The sequence below is a fragment of the Rhinatrema bivittatum genome, chromosome 4, assembly GCF_901001135.1.
Source record: "Rhinatrema bivittatum chromosome 4, aRhiBiv1.1, whole genome shotgun sequence".
NCBI lineage: Eukaryota > Metazoa > Chordata > Amphibia > Gymnophiona > Rhinatrematidae > Rhinatrema > Rhinatrema bivittatum.
The window spans coordinates 464,291,642-464,312,454 of NC_042618.1; the positions used below are offsets into that span (position 1 = coordinate 464,291,642).

A 20,813-nucleotide genomic window follows, 5' to 3' on the forward strand; every position below is an offset into this window, starting at 1 on the left:
GCTTCGGCGGATAGAGACCCATCCAGGCCCGGTAATCCTGGTGGCACCAGAATGGCCTCGTCGCCCATGGTTCGGGGTTCTTCTACACCTCGCTCGCGACGGTCCGATTCGTCTCGGTCACCTCCCACGACTTCTCAGGCAGGGTCCCATATTTTTCGAAGCGGCGGATCGCTTCTGTCTTGCGGCCTGGCTTTTGAGAGGCGTAGGTTCCGGCGTCGGGGATACCCGGAGGCTGTGATTTCCACGCTCTTACGAGATCGAAAGACGTCCACCTCGGTCACCTATGTTAGGGTGTGGAAGGTTTTTGAGGAGTGGTGCGTCTCGTGCTCTTTTATCCCGGGTAGTGCCTCGGTCGCGCAGATTCTCGCCTTCTTGCAGTCGGGTCTGGAGATGGGACTCGCGTACAGCTCCATTAGGGTAAAGGTGGCTGCGTTGGGAGCGCTTCTCCACAATGGTAAGGATTCGCTGCTTTCGGCGCATCCGGATATTGTCCGCTTCCTCAAGGGGGTACGACAGTTGAAGCCTCCGTCCAGACCGCCCTGTCCTTCTTGGAGTCTCAACCTGGTACTCAGGGTGCTTGGGGACTCGCCCTTTGAGCCTTTGCGGATGGCCACCATCAAGGATCTTACGCTTAAGTCTATTTTTCTGGTGGCTATTACTTCAGCGCGCCGCATTTCAGAACTCCAGGCGCTGTCCTGTAGGGAACCTTATCTGCACTTCACGGACTGCGGGGTGTCCTTACGCACTGTGCCTTCGTTTCTACCAAAGGTAGGTCTCTTCTTTTCATCTCAACCAGTCAGTTGAATTGCCTTCCTTCTCTTCGGAGAACTCTAGGCAACTGCGATCTTTGGATGTCAAGAGATGCCTATTGCAATATTTGGCATCCACAAATGATTTTCGGCTCTCGGACCACTTGTTTGTACTTTGGTCAGGGCCTCGGAAGGGTTGTATGGCTTCCAAGGCCACCATCGCCCGCTGGCTGAAGGGTGCGATTATTTCAGCGAACCTGACGGCCGGTAGACAACCACCGCTGTCGATTAAGGCTCATTCGCTAAGAGCTCAAGCGGCGTTGTGGGTGGAAAGTATGTCTGTATCCGCGCAGGAGATCTGTAGGGCGGCTACCTGGAAGTCATTGCATACCTTTTCCAAGCACTATCGTCTGGACGTTTGTGCTCCCGTGTTCGGGTCTTTCGGAGATAGTGTAATTCGAGCAGGGCTTTCTTCGGCTCACCCGTAGTAGGGAAGCTTTGGTACATCCCACCGTCTGGACTGATCCTGGTACGTAAAGGGAAAAGAAAATTATTCCTCACCTGCTAATTTTCGTTCCTGTAGTACCAAGGATCAGTCCAGACACCCTCCCTAGTATTTGGGGGGATTTTTTGTTGGGAACTGCCTCTGCTCGTCAGCTCTACTCTTTTCTGTCTGTGGTTTGGTTTGAAAGTTCCGTTTGTGTACATGGTTTAGAGCAGTTCAATTGTTAATTATACTTTTTGAACAGTTGCGTTTTCTTGATCCCTCCGTCTCTTCTCTTCTTGGCTTTGAAAGTCTTGTTACTGAGGATTGTAGCACTGGGAGTGAGGTCATATAGGACCTCCCCTCGAGCTTTTGTTCTGACTCCATCTGCTGGACGGGGGACATAACCCACCGTCTGGACTGATCCTTGGTACTACAGGAACGAAAATTAGCAGGTGAGGAATAATTTTCTTTTGTCACAGAACTGACAGAAAATACAAGCTTAATAATAAATATTTTTATAGCACTACTGGACATACACAATGCTGTACAATGGTGATAAGTATTGAGGTACAATAAGGCCCTGCTCCAAAGAGATGACAGACTGAGTGCCAGAGGCAGTGGAAGAAGTTACCAGGAATGTCAGTGGCAGAGGTGGATTGGAAGCCCCGGCTTCCCTGGTTCTCAGTTGTTTACCCACTAAGCTAGTTCCTCTTCCACTTTATCCCAATGGTGCACTGGAGTCCTGCTGTAAAGGGACAGCTTTAGTGGCAGTGGAATAATTTGATCTTCAAATGTTTTCGGTTCTTGGTTTCTCTGTACATATTCTCATACACCACACTCTGTGTGTTTATGAGCAGTAAACTATAATTACAGTTTCACCCAGTTGTAATTGTATTTTATAAGCTTTAAAATACCTCTGGATGACTAGAAGTTGCTGCATAAAAGATGAAATGTCTGCATGTATGCCAGCCCTGTATCTTACATAAGTATTGCTTTTTTAGTCTTGAGTACTACAGAATGAAAGCACTTATTCCCTGTACGTACCAGGATCAGTCCAGACGGTGGGTTATGTCCCCCGTCCAGCAGATGGAGTCAGAACAGAACTTCTGAGGGTGCTCCTCTATAAGCCAGTGCACCCTCAGTATGCTCTCAGTATTCTTCTGACTCCAGCAGATAGGAGCTGGGGAGCCTTAGCTCCCCTGGGATTTTAGAATTTGTTCTTCTTTCCCTGTTTTTACTTTATATTGTTTTTTGTTGGTGAATCAAGTTTGTTTAAAAAAAAAAAAAAAAAAAAAAGGCAGGTTATAGAAACATAGAAACAATGACGGCAGAAGAAGACCAAGAAGAAGAAGTAGAAGCTTGCCCAGCAAGCTTCACACATTTTTTCTCTTATACTTATCTGTTTCTCTTAGCTCTTGGTTCTATTTCCCTTCCACCCCCACCATTAATGTAGAGAGCAGTGATGGAGCTGCATCCGAGTGAAATATCTAGCTTGATTAGTTAGGGGCAGTAGGGGTAGTAACCGCCGCAATAAGCAAGCTACACCCATGCTTATTTGTTGTACCCAGACTATGTTATACAGCCCTTATTGGTTGTTTTTTCTTCTCCCCTGCCGTTGAAGCAGGGAGCTATGCTGGATATGCGTGAAGTATCAGTTTTTCTTCTCTCCTGCCGTTGAAGCAGAGAGTTATGCTGGATATGCGTGAAGCATAGTTTATTTCTCAAGCACTGCCCCTTCCAACTTGCAATCTGCTCTGCGCTTGGGATTCGCCTGTTTTCCTTTACTTCTCTCTCACTGTGTGTGATTTTTGGGGTAAGTCCTTGGGAATTATTCCTTTTTTGTCTAGGTTGCTGGACCTGCTTTTCTTTGGGGGTGATTGCTGACGGGTTCAGCCTCTCTCCCCCGTGCCACGATTCGGCCCACAGTGCCGAGACGCACATTCCTTGGGACCGCCGACTGGGGAGAGCAAGTGCTCTACAGGGGGGCCGGGGCACAGCAGACTCGTTTCCCTGCTGCCCGCGGCACTGGTTACCTCGCGGCCCCCCCCTTTTTGTTGTCTCAATCGAGGCGTGAATGCCGCGATCCGAGCGCTCTGCTGCCTGCGGGGAGCCGGGGTCCCGGCTCTCCCACGAGGGAGTGTGTTCGCAGTGCCTCCCTGGTGGGGAGGGCATCTTGCTGCCGATGAGACGGCCTTCTTCGCACGCTGCGGCGCTCCTGCATCTGGCTGGGTGGGCCCCTATCCTGTCTTTGGCGGGAACGACGGCCATTTTGGCTTCGGGGGCAGCATGTGCAGGACCGGAGGGAGAGGAGATGGAGGATCTCCTGGACAATCCACCCCCGATTCTCACCCCTTTACAGCCCTTGGTCCCTGGGGGGCAGCCTGGGGACCCTCCTGCATTGCCCCAGAGTTTTGCGCATTTTTCAGAAAGAAGAGTTAGATGATCTCATTCCCCATATCCTTCAGGAGCTGGACCTTGACCTGCCACAGGAAGTGCCAGGACCCCCCACGTCTAGGAAGAAGGGGGATCCCGTTCTGGCGGGCCTCCGCCTCTTAGCTAGAGCCTTCCCTACCCATCTCACCTTTATGCAACTGATAGCCAGGGAATGGGATGCACCTGAATCTTCTCTAAAAGTCAGCAGGGCGATGGAAAAGCTCAATCCCCTCCCTGAGGAGTTACTGGAACTCCTTAAGGTCCCAACGGTGGACTCGGCAGTTTTTATTCTTTTTTATTTTTAGCCACAGAGGCATTCACGGAGCGGGATGCCAGTGGCCAGTGGTAGGTGTCCACCTTCATGGAGCGGAAGGATGTAGGGCTGTCATCTCCCAATTAAATAAAAAACAAAAACAAAAAACAAAACAGGGATGGGATCCATCAGGTCTAGAGGACACATATAAAGAGCAGGTAGTAAAATACTGCACGGAGCGGCAGTAGCCACAGAGGCATTCACGGAGCGGGATGCCAGTGGCCAGTGGTAGGTGTCCATATAAAGAGCAGGTAGTAAAATACTGCACAGAGCGGCAGTAGCCACAGAGGCATTCACGGAGCGGGATGCCAGTGGCCAGTGGTAGGTGTCCACCTTCACGGAGCGGAAGGATGGAGGGCTGTCATCTCCCAATTAAATAAATAATAAAAAAACCCAGGGATGGGATCCATCAGTTCTAGAGGACGCATATAAAGAGCAGGTAGTAAAACACTGCATGGAGCGGCAGTAGCCACAGAGGCATTAACGGAGCGGGATGCCAGTGGCCGGTGGTAGGTGTCCACCTTCACAGAGTAGAAGGATGAAGGGCATCCATCTCCCAATTAAAAAAAGAAAAGAAAAAAAGAAAAAAAAACAGGGATGGGTTCATGGGCTTATAGGTATTACCAATTATTAGGCTTTTCAATATTTGATGATAGTTAATGTGACTTTCAAGGCATTCTTCACTTTCGGTGCATGTCCGGCATGACTCCTTGCTTCAATGACAGGGGAAAAGAAAAACTGATACTTCACACATTTCCAGCATTGCCCTCTGCTTCATGGCAGAGAGCTATGCTGCCGCTTACCCAACTAATCAAACTTAATATTTCACTTGGAAGCAGCTCCAGCACTGCTCTCTACATTAATGGTGGGGGTGAAAAGGGAATTAGAACATAAGGTTACTAAGAGCCAAGAGAAACAGTTAAGTATGAGAACAAATGTGTGAAGCTTGCTGGGCAGACTGGATGGACCGGTTGGTCTTCTTCTGCCGTCATTTCTATGTTTCTATGTTTCTATTCGAGTGTATCTCTCATAATGAGGAGGAATTGACAGGTATGGTAATTTCAGACCCAGGCTTGTTCCTGTTGTCTTTACTTCTCTGCTTTTCGCATGGACTGGATTGTTTAGTGTAACGTGGTCTTAAACATCCTGTCAAGGAACTCTGATCCCATTGTCACGTTGTACTGTGTTACGATTTATGTCTTTAGAAAGCACAGCCTGAAGACGGAGGTGATGCAGATTTAACAGCTCTTGATAAGAAGGCTCTCATGCAGCAGTGTTATACCAGCAAGCCCTATTCCATGGAGCACAGCAAAAGGAAGCTAGAAGCTGTACGTTTTTCAAATATTCTTTTACATAGTATTGTAAATTTGCAGATACTGTACATTAGGAAAAGAAGATAGATGAACTATAAAATACAGTCCCTGCTCCAAAGAGTTCATCATTTGAGTAGTGTATGATCTAAGAAAACTGTAATAGATTGTCATATATGTTTTAGTAATTGGTCTTAACTGTATATATTTTTGAAAAGCCTGCATTTTTTGAGTATATTGTTGACAGACTTAACATGCATGGAAAAAGGGCATGCCAGAGTACTTTCAAATTAAAAATGACCAGTTCGACCTTCTTTTAATACAGAGCACTGCAACAAATGTTAACCCAACACTGTCATTCTCTGCAGAATCATAAGTCAGATTTTTTGTGCCATTGTTAAGTTAACTGTGCTCATTTGATTTTAATTGGTTTCTGTTTTAGGAGGACTTAGCCGCTGAGAGGAGAAAACAGGCGGTTGTAGAGCAAGTGATGATAGATCAGCTATCTAGGTAAGAAAACTTGCATCCTGAAGACTGATTTATAAAAAAAAAAAAGGGTTTTCCTATTTTTCTTCAAAACTGTTAATACTCCAGCCCTAGTCATCCCAAGGCAAAAAGGAGTCTGATCCAGGAATGTAATTAAACACATTTATAATCTGTTTTTCCAAAATTGTTCAAAGTAGATTGCACCATTGAAAATATACAATAGCAGTAAGAACTTAAAAATGACAATTCCTGCAATAAATAAATAATTAAAACCAATAATAAATAAAAAACAAATGCAGAATTATAATAATTATAATGTTAATTTACATCCTACCTAAGGTAATGTATAATATATTAAGCACAAATATACAATTATAGACATACATCCACACAGACTATATCTGTATTTTGGTAGTTTCAACCATTAGAACACGGTTTTCAACACTTCTCCCGGTGACTCCACAGCAAGACAAATTTTTAGGATAGCAAATATGCATATATTGGTCTCCAGGGTATGCTAATTTACATCATGGATAAATCGCTATGTGGAGTACAAGGCGATGTCTGGGAAGCCCTGCTTTAGAAAAGTTAATATGTAGCTCCTTTTTCTAACTTCCATTCTAGTAATTTGAACACTACTCCTGGGGGAATTTGCGCAGAATTCTCCTCCTGTGCAGAATTTACATATTTGTTACAGAATTTAGACGGGCCCCGAGTGGAGCCCATCCCGCTTGCGGCTGGCTGTGAGAGGAGCCCATTCTGCTCGTGGCGAAAAATCATGGGAGGCCCAGATAGTTGCAGGTGGAGTCCAGCCCGCTTGCAGCTGAAGACTGAAAGGCCCAGAATGAGAGCATGTGAGTTTATGTGAAAAAGCAAGGAAGGGTGCATATATATGTGTATGAGAGAGAGAAAGGGAGCAGGAGCCTGTGTAAGGGAGTGTATATGTGAGTTAGTGATTGGAAGCCTGTTTGTGTGTAAGAGAGGGTGTGTATGCATGGGAGAGAGGAAGTGGGAGCGTGTGCATGTGTGTGCATGAGAGAGAGCTTGTGTGAGGGGGGGTAGTGTGTGTATGTGAGAGGTAGGAGTTCAAAGACTAGCGATGCCCAATGGGCCGCAAGCAGAGCCCATCCTACTTGCAGCCGAAGATTAGTCCTGGCGGGCTGTGAACAGAGCTCATCCTGCTCACAACTGGAGATTAAGCATGCAGGGCTGTTCACAGAGCCCGTCCTGCTTTCAGCTGAAAATTAAGCCTGGTGGTGTCGTGGGCAGAGACATATAGTAAAGAGGCCTGAGAGAGAAAGGGAGCATGTGTGAGGGTGGGTGTGTGTGTGTGTGTCTGCAAGTGAGAGAGGGGGATCCTCTATGAGGGTGTGTGTGGGCGTTCGCATGCACGTGAGAGGGAGTGTCTGAGTATGTGTGCGTGCAAGAGAGAAAGGGAGCCTATGTAAGATGTGTGTGACAGAGGGCTAGGAGGAGCTGACTGTATAAGAGAGGGGTCAAACTTTAGGAGTAGAGAGTTGGGGAGTGGAGATAGAGTGAAAGGGGTTGAGCCTGGAGGAGGAGGGGAGAGATGGTGGAGATGGGAGGAGTTGGCATTTGAGAGAGCAGAGTAAAAAGGAAACTTGTCAGGGGAGTAGGGAGAGAGAGGTAGAAGGGATACTCTTATATTGTACTTCTAGGGCATTTCTGCTCAAAATATTTAAAACTCTGCATTTTTGAGTAATAACTTTTCTTGTATTACTTAAAGACTGTGATGTATATTGTGTTATTTTGACTAATATAAAATATGCAGAATTTTAAAATTTTATATGCAGAATTCCCACAGGATTAACTTATTGGTTGCTGCAGCTCCACAGGCTTTGTCATTAAACTTCTCTGAAATTATGCATGGGTTGGCCTGGCAAGCACTGTCGAATCTGCAATATGCTGTGAGTTTGCCAGAAGTTAGAAAAAACCAACACAGATATAGTAAGTATCTTGGAGAAATATCTGCATAAAGGATAATTGGCCAACCTGCTCAAAAACTCACAAGATAAAGTACTTGGCTTGCCATCTTAAGTGCAATATTTGCTATGCAGTATTGTAATTTTATTTTAAGTGTAAAAATTATGCCTTTGAAGTATAATGAATTTATCTACTTTCAACTCCGTCAAAGCCATGAATTGTGCAGGCTAGCAGTTTTGCAAAGTAGCTTCATACTGTTGTGGTTAATTCTTTTAATGCTCTGTTATCAGAATGTAATATTTCCTCTTCAGCCAGCCAGACCAGTCCAAATGCGTGTGCTATGTCCAGCAACCAGCAGATGGAGGCAGATAGTAACAGACTTGCCGATATCATTTTACTTAGGCTCCTGTGCTGCCCTCAGCCCATCAGTATTCCCCGTCTCCAGCTGATGGTAGGGAGAGCATGTGCCGTGCTCTGAAATGAGGCCTAGTTAAGCTGTCTGAAAAGGATTGGATTGGAAGGGCAGCTCCTGCAGTGAAAGTCTTTTGCTCCCTTCCCCAGTTGAGCATGGCCTTAGATCAGGGAGGCTGCCAAGGATTTGGTTTGGGCTCCACATTTTCAATCTATTGCTGTTTCCTCCCATTTCTCTTCCCCTTTCCCTCCTACTTCCCTCTCTTCTCTGACTGGCCCTCCTAAAATAAAAATAAAAAAAAAAGGAAAGAAGAAAGAAACCTGGGCTGGTTTCTGATTCACCCTATTGACACCTTCTAAAGGTCGTTATTATCAGTTTACCTTTCTCTTTTTACTTAATTCTTAATTCTTAATGTTATCTCTCAATCTAGTGTTAAACATTTTTTTGATTGTATTGCAATTCTTTATTTTTAGTCTTATGTAATCTCAACTCAAGTTAATGTTTGTTGCGATTTGTGAATGTTAATGTTTCAGATGTTTGCACCCCCCAGTTATTACCCCAGTTGCAAATCCCTTGTTCCATGTAATGCTATTATCTAACAACTGTTTCAATGTAAACCGACATGATATGCCTTTGCCACATGAACGCCGGCATAGAAAAATTCAAAATAAATAAGTAAAAGGAAAAAAAGCAAGATTTCTGCACAGTACTGTGTTTCCTTTCAGGAGGCTCAGTGTTGTTCAGCAGTGCTTCAGATAGCATCATAGTGAGTTAAAAAAAAGAAAAAAAGCAAGCTTCTCTTTTTTATATCCCAGGAGTGAGTTTTCTTTTATTCCGTGACGGAAAGCCTGCACTCTGTACATGTTGTGCAGTGCAGAGGCAAATGGGGTAGGAGATCCACTGACTCATGGTTGTGCAGAGAGAGAGAGAGGAATTCAGGGAGCAGGAGCAGATATATGTTCTGGTGGGGCTGGTAGCGCAGTTTGTTTCCACTGGCGGTTGGTCTGGCGGCCTTTTCCTGAAGGGGAAGAGAACTCTGCTTTGGTCAGACTGTTTCGTGAAGAAGAAGAGTTGTTCTCCTCCATTTCCCATTCCATGCGGGTACAAAACGTTTGAGGGAACAGTGGAGGAAGATCCCAAGACCTCAGAAGATCCCATTTTGACTAGTACTTGGAAGCCAGCGAGGGTTTTCTGTTGCTCAAGTCTTGTCAAGGATTTTTTTTTATAGTTTTGGAATGGGATTCTCCTGAAGCCAGTTTTAAAAGGTTTACACACCAGAAAAGAAAAAAGGTGAGACTGTGTCCCCTTATCTCCTAAGAAGTGGAAAACTTAACTTTTTCCTGAAATGGATGCACTGACTTATGCAGTGATATTGAGAATCACGATTCCTGTGGAGGGTTGTGCAGCATTCCAAGATGTACAGGATGGAAAAGAATGGGGATGGTTTTCAAACTGACCTTTGAGATGGATAGTGTGTTTCTTCAGGTGGCAGAGTATAATTATGTTCTGAATAAAGCTGGTTTGTGCTTGTCTCATCGTATGAGGCGGCTTTGTAGTAAAGCAACGTTTCAGACCTGGAGAAGGCAGCACAACTGGCTAGGAGCACAGGTTTTTCTACTTGGACCAGTGCTTTTTAATATATTTATAAATGATCTGGAAAGAGGTATGATGAGTGAGGTGATCAAATTTGCGGATGACACGATTATGCAGAGTAGTTAAATCTCAAGCAGATTGTGATAAACTGCAAGAAGACCTTGTGAGGTGGGAAGATTTTGAATCCAAATGGCAGATGAGAAAAATAACCCTTGCTGTAGTTACACAACGTTAAGTTCCATATTAGGAGTTACCACCCAGTAAAGAGAGAGAGGCATCATAGTGGATAACAAAGTGGATTAGAAGCCAGATGTCCGATCAGAAGCTTTATTTTATGGAGACGTGCCTCACTTCAGAATGGGAACACCTGTATCAGTTATGGAGACCCAGAGGTGACGGACTCTGTATACCCCTGCGCCCATCCCCTGATCCCTCCAGTCCTAGAAGTGATAGGATCTGTCTCCCTACACCCATTCCCTGATCCCTCCAGTCATATAAAAGACTCTCTCTGCCTCTTCCTCAGTGCCTCAGCATTGGGTTGACTATTATCCAGGTAGTGTGAGTTGCTGCTTCGGTTCCTTTCCTCTTCATCTTCAGCCTCGTCCAGCCTTACCTCACCTCACCTCTTCGTCTTCAGCCTTGTCCAGCCTTGCCTCGCCTCACCTCTGCTCTTTGTCTTCAGTCCAGCCTTGCCTCGCTTCTTTGTCTTCAGCCTCGCCCAGCCTTGCCTCTTCGTCTTCCGCCTCGCCTCGCCCAGCCTTGCCTCGCCTCTTCGTCTTCCGCCTCGCCCAGCCTTGCCTCGCCTCTTCGTCTTCTGCCTCGCCCAGCCTTGCCTTCCTTAGCCTCTTCGTCCTCAGCCTTGCCTTGCCTCCTTATCTCCACTCTTACCCTGCCTTCTGCAGCTCCGATCTTACCGTGCCCCCCTTGGACTGACCCATGGTATTTACCATAGCTTGTGACCTGACCATCTTTGTCTGCCGCCTGCCTAGACCATAGCCTTACTATGGAACCTCTCTTTGCCCTCACCAGAGACATTCACCTAAGACTTGCCAGCCCCTGGAATCCAAAGGCTCAACCCGCGGGGAGAGGAGCTGGTATGGGTGAAACTCCAGTCAGGTTTCTGCACCGTTTTCCACTCATTGGCAATGAGGACCTACTGGGCCTTCCCAGTAGGTGGTATTAACCTCACTCCAACACAAGGTTCCACAACTCTGACACAGTCTCTGGGGTTCCTGGTCAACTTCTCCAAGTCCAATTTGGTCCCATCTCATTCAGTTCATAGGAGCCTGGATAGACTCGTTTCAGGAAAAGGTTCCCATTGAAAGAGCTGCATTTCTAAGGGACCTAGAAGGATATTTTTTACAGCAGGACTGAGCATCGGCAGAGTTTGTCCTGGTTTTTCTCAGACACATGTTTGTAGCAGTGCATGCTGAGTGCTCCTCTGGCCTGCAGGTGGTGCTGTGGGCTCCTTGGACTATCTGTTCCATCCTCCCATCTCTGTGCTCCTCACTTCCCCCTGGTGGCCATCTTGTTTCTTGGATAAGATTTGCATGTATACTGAGGGATTCTCATCAGTCACTTGCCAGAGTTTAGTCCTACCTTTTGGTTCTTGATTTCTGGCTCCATTTCAGCATCTGGAAGACTACTTTGCCTTCCAATTCTACGTTCAGCCTTTCTGCTTGTTCTCCTTCCTGAGTTTCTGGATCCCTGGTTTGTTCCTATTCCTTGCTCTGCTCCAGGCTTCTCGCTCCCCGTTTGTGCCAGGTTTAACCAGTCACTAGCGCCAGAAGGCTCAACCCAAAGGGAAGGTGACTGGTCTAGGTGGAAGTCCCTCTATCGTTGGTGGCCTGGATTTGACTCACCTGACACTAGGCTGCTCATTTTTGGGGCAACTCAGGATGACAACTGTCACAAGTTCCTCTGACTCGTCTATACATATGGGACTTTCTGTGGGATCGGCTCTATCAGCCATTGTTCCACCAAATCTCTGTGCTCACCAAGATGAAAGCATCCCTTGGGTGGTGGATCAACCCAGAGGTTCTGATGGTGGGTCTCTCACTACATATCCCAGTGCATCAAGTGACCCTGTCTTACACCTCCATCAAGGGGTAGGAGCACACATTGGTACTGCGTGGCCCAAGGGTCATGGTCCCTAGAGGAGAGTCATCTGCAGGTCAACCTTCTGTAGCTGCAAGCTATCCGTTATGCTCTAAGGGTTATCTCTCACCTGCTCTGGGGCAAGAGAAAATTGATCCTGATGGACAGCAAGGTAGCCATGTTCTAGATAAACAAGAAGGGATGCACAGCTCATACATCTTTGTGAGAAGGCTCTCTGAATCTGGATCTTGGGGAATCCAGAATGCTTTGGCAGACTTCTGTAACTGCACAAGTGGTCCTTGGATCAAAGGATTGTGAACGACTTGTCCTCTGAGGTGAACAGTTCGACAACCAGTGTCCCCCTCCAACAAACAACAGGTTGAGGAGTTCTGCTGCATACATCTGAGAGACTACAGATCAATTCAAAATACTTTTGTGCTGTACTGCCATGCCAATTCCTCTTATTGCCAGGACTGACTAGAAGGCCGTTTCAGACAAGGCGAGGTTAATTCTCATAGCATGGTCATAGCTCTCATGGTCATAATTCTCATAGCATGGTCATAGCATGGTCATGGTCATAGCTCTTGCCTCCACGGGGCTCCAGCGGTGAACTTGGCCTGCGCGATCGGTGCTGAAGCCCGTCGGGGTAAGGCCTCCTGTTCCGCTCTCCCCGATCGGGCTCCCTCGCCGATAGCCGGCCTGTCTATCCAGCACTCTCCTACCGGTGAGGCCGCGATTCTCCTCCTCCAGCCGGCCACGAGCGGAGCCAAGATCCGGCGCGTCGACCCGGCCTCGGACCACGAGCCCTCGCACCCAGTAGGCCCCGAGCCGAGACGCGAGCCTTCGCCCCGAACCGCCCACGAAAACTCGCGGCGGTGACGTCAGAGGCGCGACCGGCGGGCTATTTAAATCGCTGCTCTCTTCAACCTCCTCCTCTTACCTCCACGGGGCTCCAGCGGTGAACTTGGCCTGCGCGATCGGCGCTGAAGCCCGTCGGGGTAAGGCCTCCTGTTCCGCTCTCCCCGATCGGGCTCCCTCGCCGATAGCCGGCCTGTCTATCCAGCACTCTCCTACCGGTGAGGCCGCGATTCTCCTCCTCCAGCCGGCCACGAGCGGAGCCAAGATCCGGCGCGTCGACCCGGCCTCGGACCACGAGCCCTCGCACCCAGTAGGCCCCGAGCCGAGACGCGAGCCTTCGCCCCGAACCGCCCACGAAAACGTCGCGGCGGTGACGTCAGAGGCGCGACCGGCGGGCTATTTAAATCGCTGCTCTCTTCAACCTCCTCCTCTTACCTCCACGGGGCTCCAGCGGTGAACTTGGCCTGCGCGATCGGCGCTGAAGCCCGTCGGGGTAAGGCCTCCTGTTCCGCTCTCCCCGATCGGGCTCCCTCGCCGATAGCCGGCCTGTCTATCCAGCACTCTCCTACCGGTGAGGCCGCGATTCTCCTCCTCCAGCCGGCCACGAGCGGAGCCAAGATCCGGCGCGTCGACCCGGCCTCGGACCACGAGCCCTCGCACCCAGTAGGCCCCGAGCCGAGACGCGAGCCTTCGCCCCGAACCGCCCACGAAAACGTCGCGGCGGTGACGTCAGAGGCGCGACCGGCGGGCTATTTAAATCGCTGCTCTCCTTGGCGTCGCGCGCCGGGCGTCGCGCGCACGAAGGAGCGCAACAAAGGGGCCTGCCCCTTTGTTTCGCCCCTTCGGTTCGCCCCTCGCTCTCCCTGAGCTTTACCCCATCGGTCCCATGACAGTGCTAACCCAGCGCTCATCCTGCAACAACCACCCAGCGCTCATCCTGCAACAACCACCCAGCGCTCATCCTGCAACAACCACCCAGCGCTCATCCTGCAACAACCACCCAGCGCTCATCCTGCAACAACCACCCAGCGCTCATCCTGCAACAACCACCCAGCGCTCATCCTGCAACAACCACCCAGCGCTCATCCTGCAACAACCACCCAGCGCTCATCCTGCAACAACCATCTAGCACTCATCCTGCAACAACCACCCAGCGCTCATCCTGCAACAACCACCCAGCGCTCATCCTGCAACAACCACCCAGCGCTCATCCTGCAACAACCATCTAGCGCTCATCCTGCAACAACCACCCAGCGCTCATCCTGCAACAACCACCCAGCGCTCATCCCGCAACAACCACCCAGCGCTCATCCCGCAACAACCACCCAGCGCTCATCCTGCAACAACCACCCAGCGCTCATCCTGCAACAACCATCTAGCGCTCATCCTGCAACAACCACCCAGCGCTCATCCTGCAACAACCACCCAGCGCTCATCCTGCAACAACCACCCAGCGCTCATCCTGCAACAACCATCCAGCGCTCATCCTGCAACAACCATCCAGCGCTCATCCTGCAACAACCATCCAGCGCTTAACCTGCAACAACCATCATCCTGCAACAACCATCCTGCAACATCCTGCAACAATCATCCTGCAACAACCATCATCCTGCAAGCAACCATCCAGCGTTCCTCCGACAACCTTCCAACCAGTTAACCTTCCAAAATGTCTCCAGCTCTTCCAATCCCAATTTTGCAACACCACCTCCTACCTAAAAGACCATCTGCAAGACAAGCCCTTCACTACAACTTAAAGGCACTCACCCCTATTCTGACTGCACCTACCACCCAGCTTTTAGGCCTCACCCTCTTTTCACTCTCACTTTTCAATGCACAATCCCTAACAAAAAAAACCTTAATTTTCAATGATTACCTCACCGACGCCAATCCAGATATTTGCGCAGTAACTGAAACATGGCTCAAGCCCTCAGACACAGCTCTAATAAATCAACTCCCTACGCAGACCTATGACTTCTTTTCACTCCCAAGACTGAAAAAAAGAGGAGGTGGAATCCTTTTGGCTACCAAAAAAAGCCTTAACTTTACCCAACACCCATTCAGTTCTAACTCAAAATTGGAAGTTGGTTTCTTCACATCACAACATCTTCAAATCCTTCTTGTCTACGCCCCCCCAGGGCTCCTAGAATCCGATGTCTCCCCCATCCTTGAAATCACCACCACTCTCATCAACCTGGATTCCCCAGCAATCATCTTAGGAGATTTCAATCTGCACATAGACAATCCTTCACCATCTAACAGTTGCGTATCCCTCCTCACAGCCCTGTCAGCAATGGGTTTCCAACAATTAGTCAATGAACCCACACACAAAGCGGGTCACACCCTGGACTTGATTTTCATCAACAAAGGCATTACGAATACATCCAATTTGAATAATAAAAAGGTTCCATGGTCGGACCACACTCTCATCTCCACCTCTTTCGCTCTGAAAGAAACCAATACTGCTAATATCCCCTCACCCTCATTTCAATACAGGAGGCGATGCTCCCCAGAAGACCTTAACAACCAGTTGGATTCACAGCTCCCTCTATTAGATCTCACCGACCCGAACACTGCCATTCGTTCATGGAACAACATAACAGAAAATATAGCTAACAAGCTCTGCCCTTCAACTACAAAAAAAACTCACACCAATGCCTCCAACAGACAACCATGGTTCACCAAAGAACTTAGAAAACTAAAACAAAGCTTAAGAAAGAAAGAAGTGACTTGGCGTAAAACCCCTTGTGACATTACCATTTCTTCATACAAATCCACTCTATATCAGTACAAAGCCCTCACCTCAAAATCAAAAAAAGATTATTTTGCATCTAAGATTCACAACCTGGTCTTTGATGCAAAAGCTCTTTTCGCTTATGTCTCCAGCCTCACTCAAACCATACCGCGAGAAATCCCCGGCGACATGGCACAGTCTAAAGCTGATGAACTCGCTCAGTTTTTCCAAGATAAAATCAACAATCTTTTAACTCAACTGCCTTCCAATACTGCTGAGGCCCTTCCAACATGTCAACATTCGACCTTCAAAAACTCCAGCCTAAACACTTTTGAACCCGTCTCTTCCACCGAGATACAATCCATCTTGAGAAGAATGAAACCTTCGTCTCATCCTGCAGACCACATCCCTACCAAACTTCTTCTATCTATTCCAGACACAATAACCACATCATTGACTAACATCATCAACTGCTCTCTAGCCCAAGGATCCTTCCCAGATGATCTCAAAATGGCTTCAATCTCTCCCCTCCTAAAGAAGCCTAACCTTGATCCGAAAGACCCCAACAATTTCCGCCCCATAGCTAACCTTCCATTCATCGCCAAGATCATGGAAAAACTAGTCAACACTCAACTCTCAAACTACATCGAAGACAACAATCTCCTCTTCGCCCCACAACACGGATTCCGAAAAAATCGAGGCACAGAATCCCTCCTTATCTCTTTGACAGACCATATCTTACTGGGCCTTGACAAAGGAAATTCATACCTGTTGATCTTGCTAGACCTCTCCGCAGCGTTCGACACGGTCAACCACGCCATCCTCCTAAACCAGTTGTCATCCATAGGAATCAGCGGCACCGTCCTTTCCTGGTTTAAAACCTTTCTCAACAATAGAGGTTACAAAGTTAAACTCCAAAATAAGGAATCCTCTAGATTTAACTCTACCTTAGGAGTCCCACAAGGTTCGTCTTTATCTCCGACTCTTTTCAATATTTACCTTCTTCCTCTCTGCCAACTTCTCACCGACCTCAATCTAAAGTTTTTCCTATACGCAGATGACATTCAAATCATCATCCCTATCAAAGACACATACTCTAACACTCTTGACTACTGGGAATCATGCCACAAAAAAATCAAACAACTACTCAACAGTCTACATCTCATCTTAAACTCCTCTAAGACTGAAATCCTACTCATCTCTCCGGAGAACACCTCCAACAGTACTCTTCCCACAAATCTGCCTACCACTCAAGCTAGAGACCTAGGAGTAATAATTGACAACCGGCTTAACTTCAAGGCACACATTAACAAAACAACCAAAGACTGCTTCTTTAAACTCCAGGTTTTGAAAAGGATAAGACCTCTGTTCCACGCTCAAGACTTCAGAACGATCATCCAAGCAGTTATCTTTTCGAAACTGGACTACTGCAATTCCCTATTGCTAGGTCTACCTTCATCATACTCCAAACCCCTACAGATGGTTCAAAATTCTGCAGCCCGAATTTTGTCAGGCGCAAGGAAAAGAGACCACATATCCCCCGTCCTGAAAGAGCTTCACTGGTTACCCGTATACTTCCGCATCATGTATAAAGCCATAACTACCACCTACAAAACTATACATCAACTCACCACTCTCGATCTTCAATTCCCCCTCCTAGTACATAATTCTACTAGACCTACTAGAGATGCTTATAGAGGCTCCCTCCAAGTTCCCCCAGCGAAAACGACCAGACACATTACCACAAGAGATCGCGCCACCTCCACAGCTGGCCCTCTTCTGTGGAATTCCATTCCCACAGACCTCAGACAGGAGCCCTGCCTCCTAACTTTTAGGAAAAAACTCAAGACTTGGTTATTCAAGCAAGCTTTTCCGGACACAACCCAATGACACAATCCAATGACTCCAAAAACACCATTCTCTTGTATTTAACATCTATTTTGTATATTAGTTTGTACACTATATTTAATTTGTATATTGTTTAACTATTTCTCTTCTCTCCTTTCTCTTCCTTCTCCAAGTTCGGCTTCCCTTGTTAAATGTAACTGTACCTTCCGTCACCACAGTTCTAGTTTTTGTATATAATGCACTCCTGTTCTATGTAAACCAGCAAGATATGTCTTCATGATTGCCGGTATATAAAAATCCTAAATAAATAAATAAATAAAAAATCCATATCGTATTTATTTGTAATTTTCCAATTCTCTTGGAACTGTCTCCAACTCTTATCACTCAGAAGGATGGCAAGCTCTGCCATCTGATCCTGTTATCAATGGCCTTCACAGCGAGGATGTTGAATGCTCAGTAGGCTCCTCCTACTGAGCATTACTGTGTAATGGAAGATTCATCCTGCTGTCTATGGAGAATCAAACAGGTAATCAAACTTGCTTTCTATTATTTCAGTTGTACTATATGTTGGGTTATTTCACTAGTAATCTGAACACAAAATCTTGACAGTATGGTATGCTATATTTATATCTAGCTGTGTAGTTAGAATTAATAATTATTCAAAGTCTGAGTATGCCAATAAACAACTTTGTTTAAGAAATTAGATTCCATTTGAGTATGGCTCATGGTTTGTAGGAACCAATTAATACCATGCAGTGACTGTTATTTGCTGCTGCCATAATCTAATTGCTTTTGCTTCATTGCCTTTCCACTTGGATCCTTCAGATAAAATTAGTGCCTGATAAATTGTAGAGTAAAACTAGTATGTGTTTTGAGTTACTTATTGCATTTAAATACAAATCCCATGAACATAAGTGAAATGAATTCAGGTTCAGTGGTATGCCCTTTGTTTCTAAGGTTTCAGGGATGTCTATATAAAGCTTTTCAGCTAGTGATTATCCTGTAAAAGCACCTGCAAAAGAGCTTGTAGTACATGAGCTTTTGAGATCACACAGATCCCTCCTTCAGTCACCCAAAAGAAAGATCTGTGTGGTCTTAAAATCTTATAAACTATAATACCAGTCCCAAGTTTCCTGCGGCAAGCTAGAAACATATGCGCAAAGTTTCTGAACTTCTATGGCAGTTCTGTGGAACATTTGCATAAATTTTCATATTTTTGCAAAGTTATTGTAAATTTTCTTAGTTTGCTGATCTTTCTTGTGTGTCTGGATATTTAGTTTTGATTTCCTGAGGGGTTTTGGGTGGGATCAGTGGGAATGGAGGAGGGGGATTTGGGAGGAGAAGGAATGAAGAAAGGAATGGTATCAGGGATGAGGAGACAAAAAAGCGGGCTACAGAATCGGGGAACTGAGGTGGTATCTTGAAGGAGGGAGAGCATATTTTCTCTCTCCTCAATACTTGCCCCGTATCCTCCTGTGCCAATTTTCTCTTGGCCCTCCAACAGTTGATTTATTTATTTCTAACCTTGTAATCCTAAAAATACTACTTGCTCCTAACAGCTAATGACTAAATAAATATACAGTATTCTAATTTACAAAAAAACCCAAAAATGTTATATATAAAACCAAAATGGGCTCCCCCTTTTTGCCCCACCCATCCCCCCACACCAGCTAATGTCAACCCTCCCTCCCCAAGTCCTTGCCACTCCTCTTGTCACATGACAGTAAGATGAGCGCAGTGCCTCTAGCTGTGTTCTTTTTTGCAAACCTCAGAGTTGTGCATTGCACTGCATGGGGATTCGATGAGGAAAAAGGAAGATGAGAGGCGACGAGCCCTCCCACCCACGCACCAACACACACACAGTCACTCACAAAGGGGCAGGCCTCTTCAAAGGAGCAGACTGGGGCAGGCTAGGACAGCGCCATTGTACGCTGTCCTGATGATTCGTGTGCTGGCAACCAACCGGTGCGCGCAACTTACTTTAGCTCCAACCCTGAAGTAAGTTGTAAAACAAAAGAAAAAAATGATAGGTAGAGTAAACGGGGTGGGGAGGAGAGGGGAAGAGGGAGGGTTTTAGGTAGGGAACTGGGGAAGGCTGGATTGCATCGCCACACGGAAATTGTAAAGGTTCACTGCCCCCCCCGCCCCCCCCCCCGGTGCCACCTGCACATATGCACGTGGATTGTAAAATCCAGTGTTCATGTGCGCATGGCTACCCGATTTTATAACGTGGGCGCCGGCGCGCACGTTATAAAATTAGTGCATCCATATGTGTGCACCAGGAACCGCGTACACATGTTATAAAATCTACCCCTTTATGCATAGGCTTTAGTAAATGCACGAATAGAGTATGATTAAGACTCCAAGATCAATTCCTCAGTACAGTAGATAATTTATATTTTTCTTTTTGTGTTGCTTTCAGGGCTGTAATAAGTGATCCAGAACAGAATACAAATGCTGGTAATAACCAAGCAGGTTATCGTCTCCAAGGGTTTGGGACAACACCTCTGCGCTTTAGGAAGAGAACTCTGCATGACACCAAGTAAGAATTTGTGTCTCTTAAGTTTTAGCCAGATAATTTGTCTTTGTCCCACTGAATATCCCCAATTAATGTTATCTGGCTACCCTTAGCCAGATAACTTTAAGCATAACTGGCAATATCCAAAAGAATATCTGGTTATGTATAAAGCTATCCGTCTAAGGTTAATAGGATAACTTTATACTTAACAGGCTATAACAAAAGAATATAGCTGGTTAAGTTGTGCTTAAAGTAAAAAATAACAAAACCAAAACATTGTCGGCCTACAGCCCCAAACCTGTCCCCCACCTCCCTCCCAATCAAAGGCCCTGTGGGGTAAAACTACTGACCCCTGCCTAAAGCGCCCTATTGCTAAGTTAAAAAAAAAAACAAAGATTTCAGGGCCGGGAGTCATTGCTGCTCAATCCCCCTCCCCACCTCCCACTCCCAGTTCCTGATATTTCCTAACTAATGGTGTTCTCCATGTCCCCCACTGTTACGGGTTCAGACTGTGCACACTGGTATCCTGCTCTGACCTGGGGGGGTGGCTAATCTCATATATGCATATACAGTTACTGGAATTGTACCTGGGGGCTTGAACCCTACACAAATGGCCACATACAATTACTGGAATTATACCTGGGGGCTTGAACCCAGGGGCTTATCCCTAACACAAAGAGCCACACACAAACTTTGATTCAGTACATCACGATTCCAGGTAAGAAAGTACATTTATTTGAGCAATAGGATGATAGAACAAATAAAATCAGATCATATAATAGTAATGGTAGATAATAACAATTGCTAGATAGATATAAAAAGCTTACATTTCCAAAGGATCAGCCATACCATCACGTCCTGGGCTCTCTCTGTCCCTTCTCTTTCTTGCTGTTTCTCCTTATACACTACAAAGGCTTGTGAAAGCAACGGCGTTCCCTCCCTCTGAGTTCTTATCAATTTTCAGACACGGCTATGTGGCCTTCATTCTCTTTCTCAGTCTTTAGTATAAGTTAGTTGCTAGTTTTCTCATAAAC

The 20,813-nt window shown here is 46.6% G+C and overlaps 1 protein-coding gene across 9 annotated transcripts in view; it reads left to right on the forward strand.

The window, feature by feature from the left end:
* The window catches only part of CAPS2 (calcyphosine 2), a 146,367-nt gene that overhangs the window by 50,532 nt on the left and 75,022 nt on the right, over positions 1-20,813 (forward strand). For all 9 annotated transcript variants that reach the window (XM_029597162.1, XM_029597155.1, XM_029597159.1 and 6 more), the window contains 3 exons: positions 5,188-5,310; positions 5,735-5,802; positions 19,684-19,803. In XM_029597162.1, the coding sequence (XP_029453022.1) occupies positions 5,188-5,310; positions 5,735-5,802; positions 19,684-19,803 (311 nt within the window). The remainder of the gene's footprint in view (positions 1-5,187; positions 5,311-5,734; positions 5,803-19,683; positions 19,804-20,813) is intronic.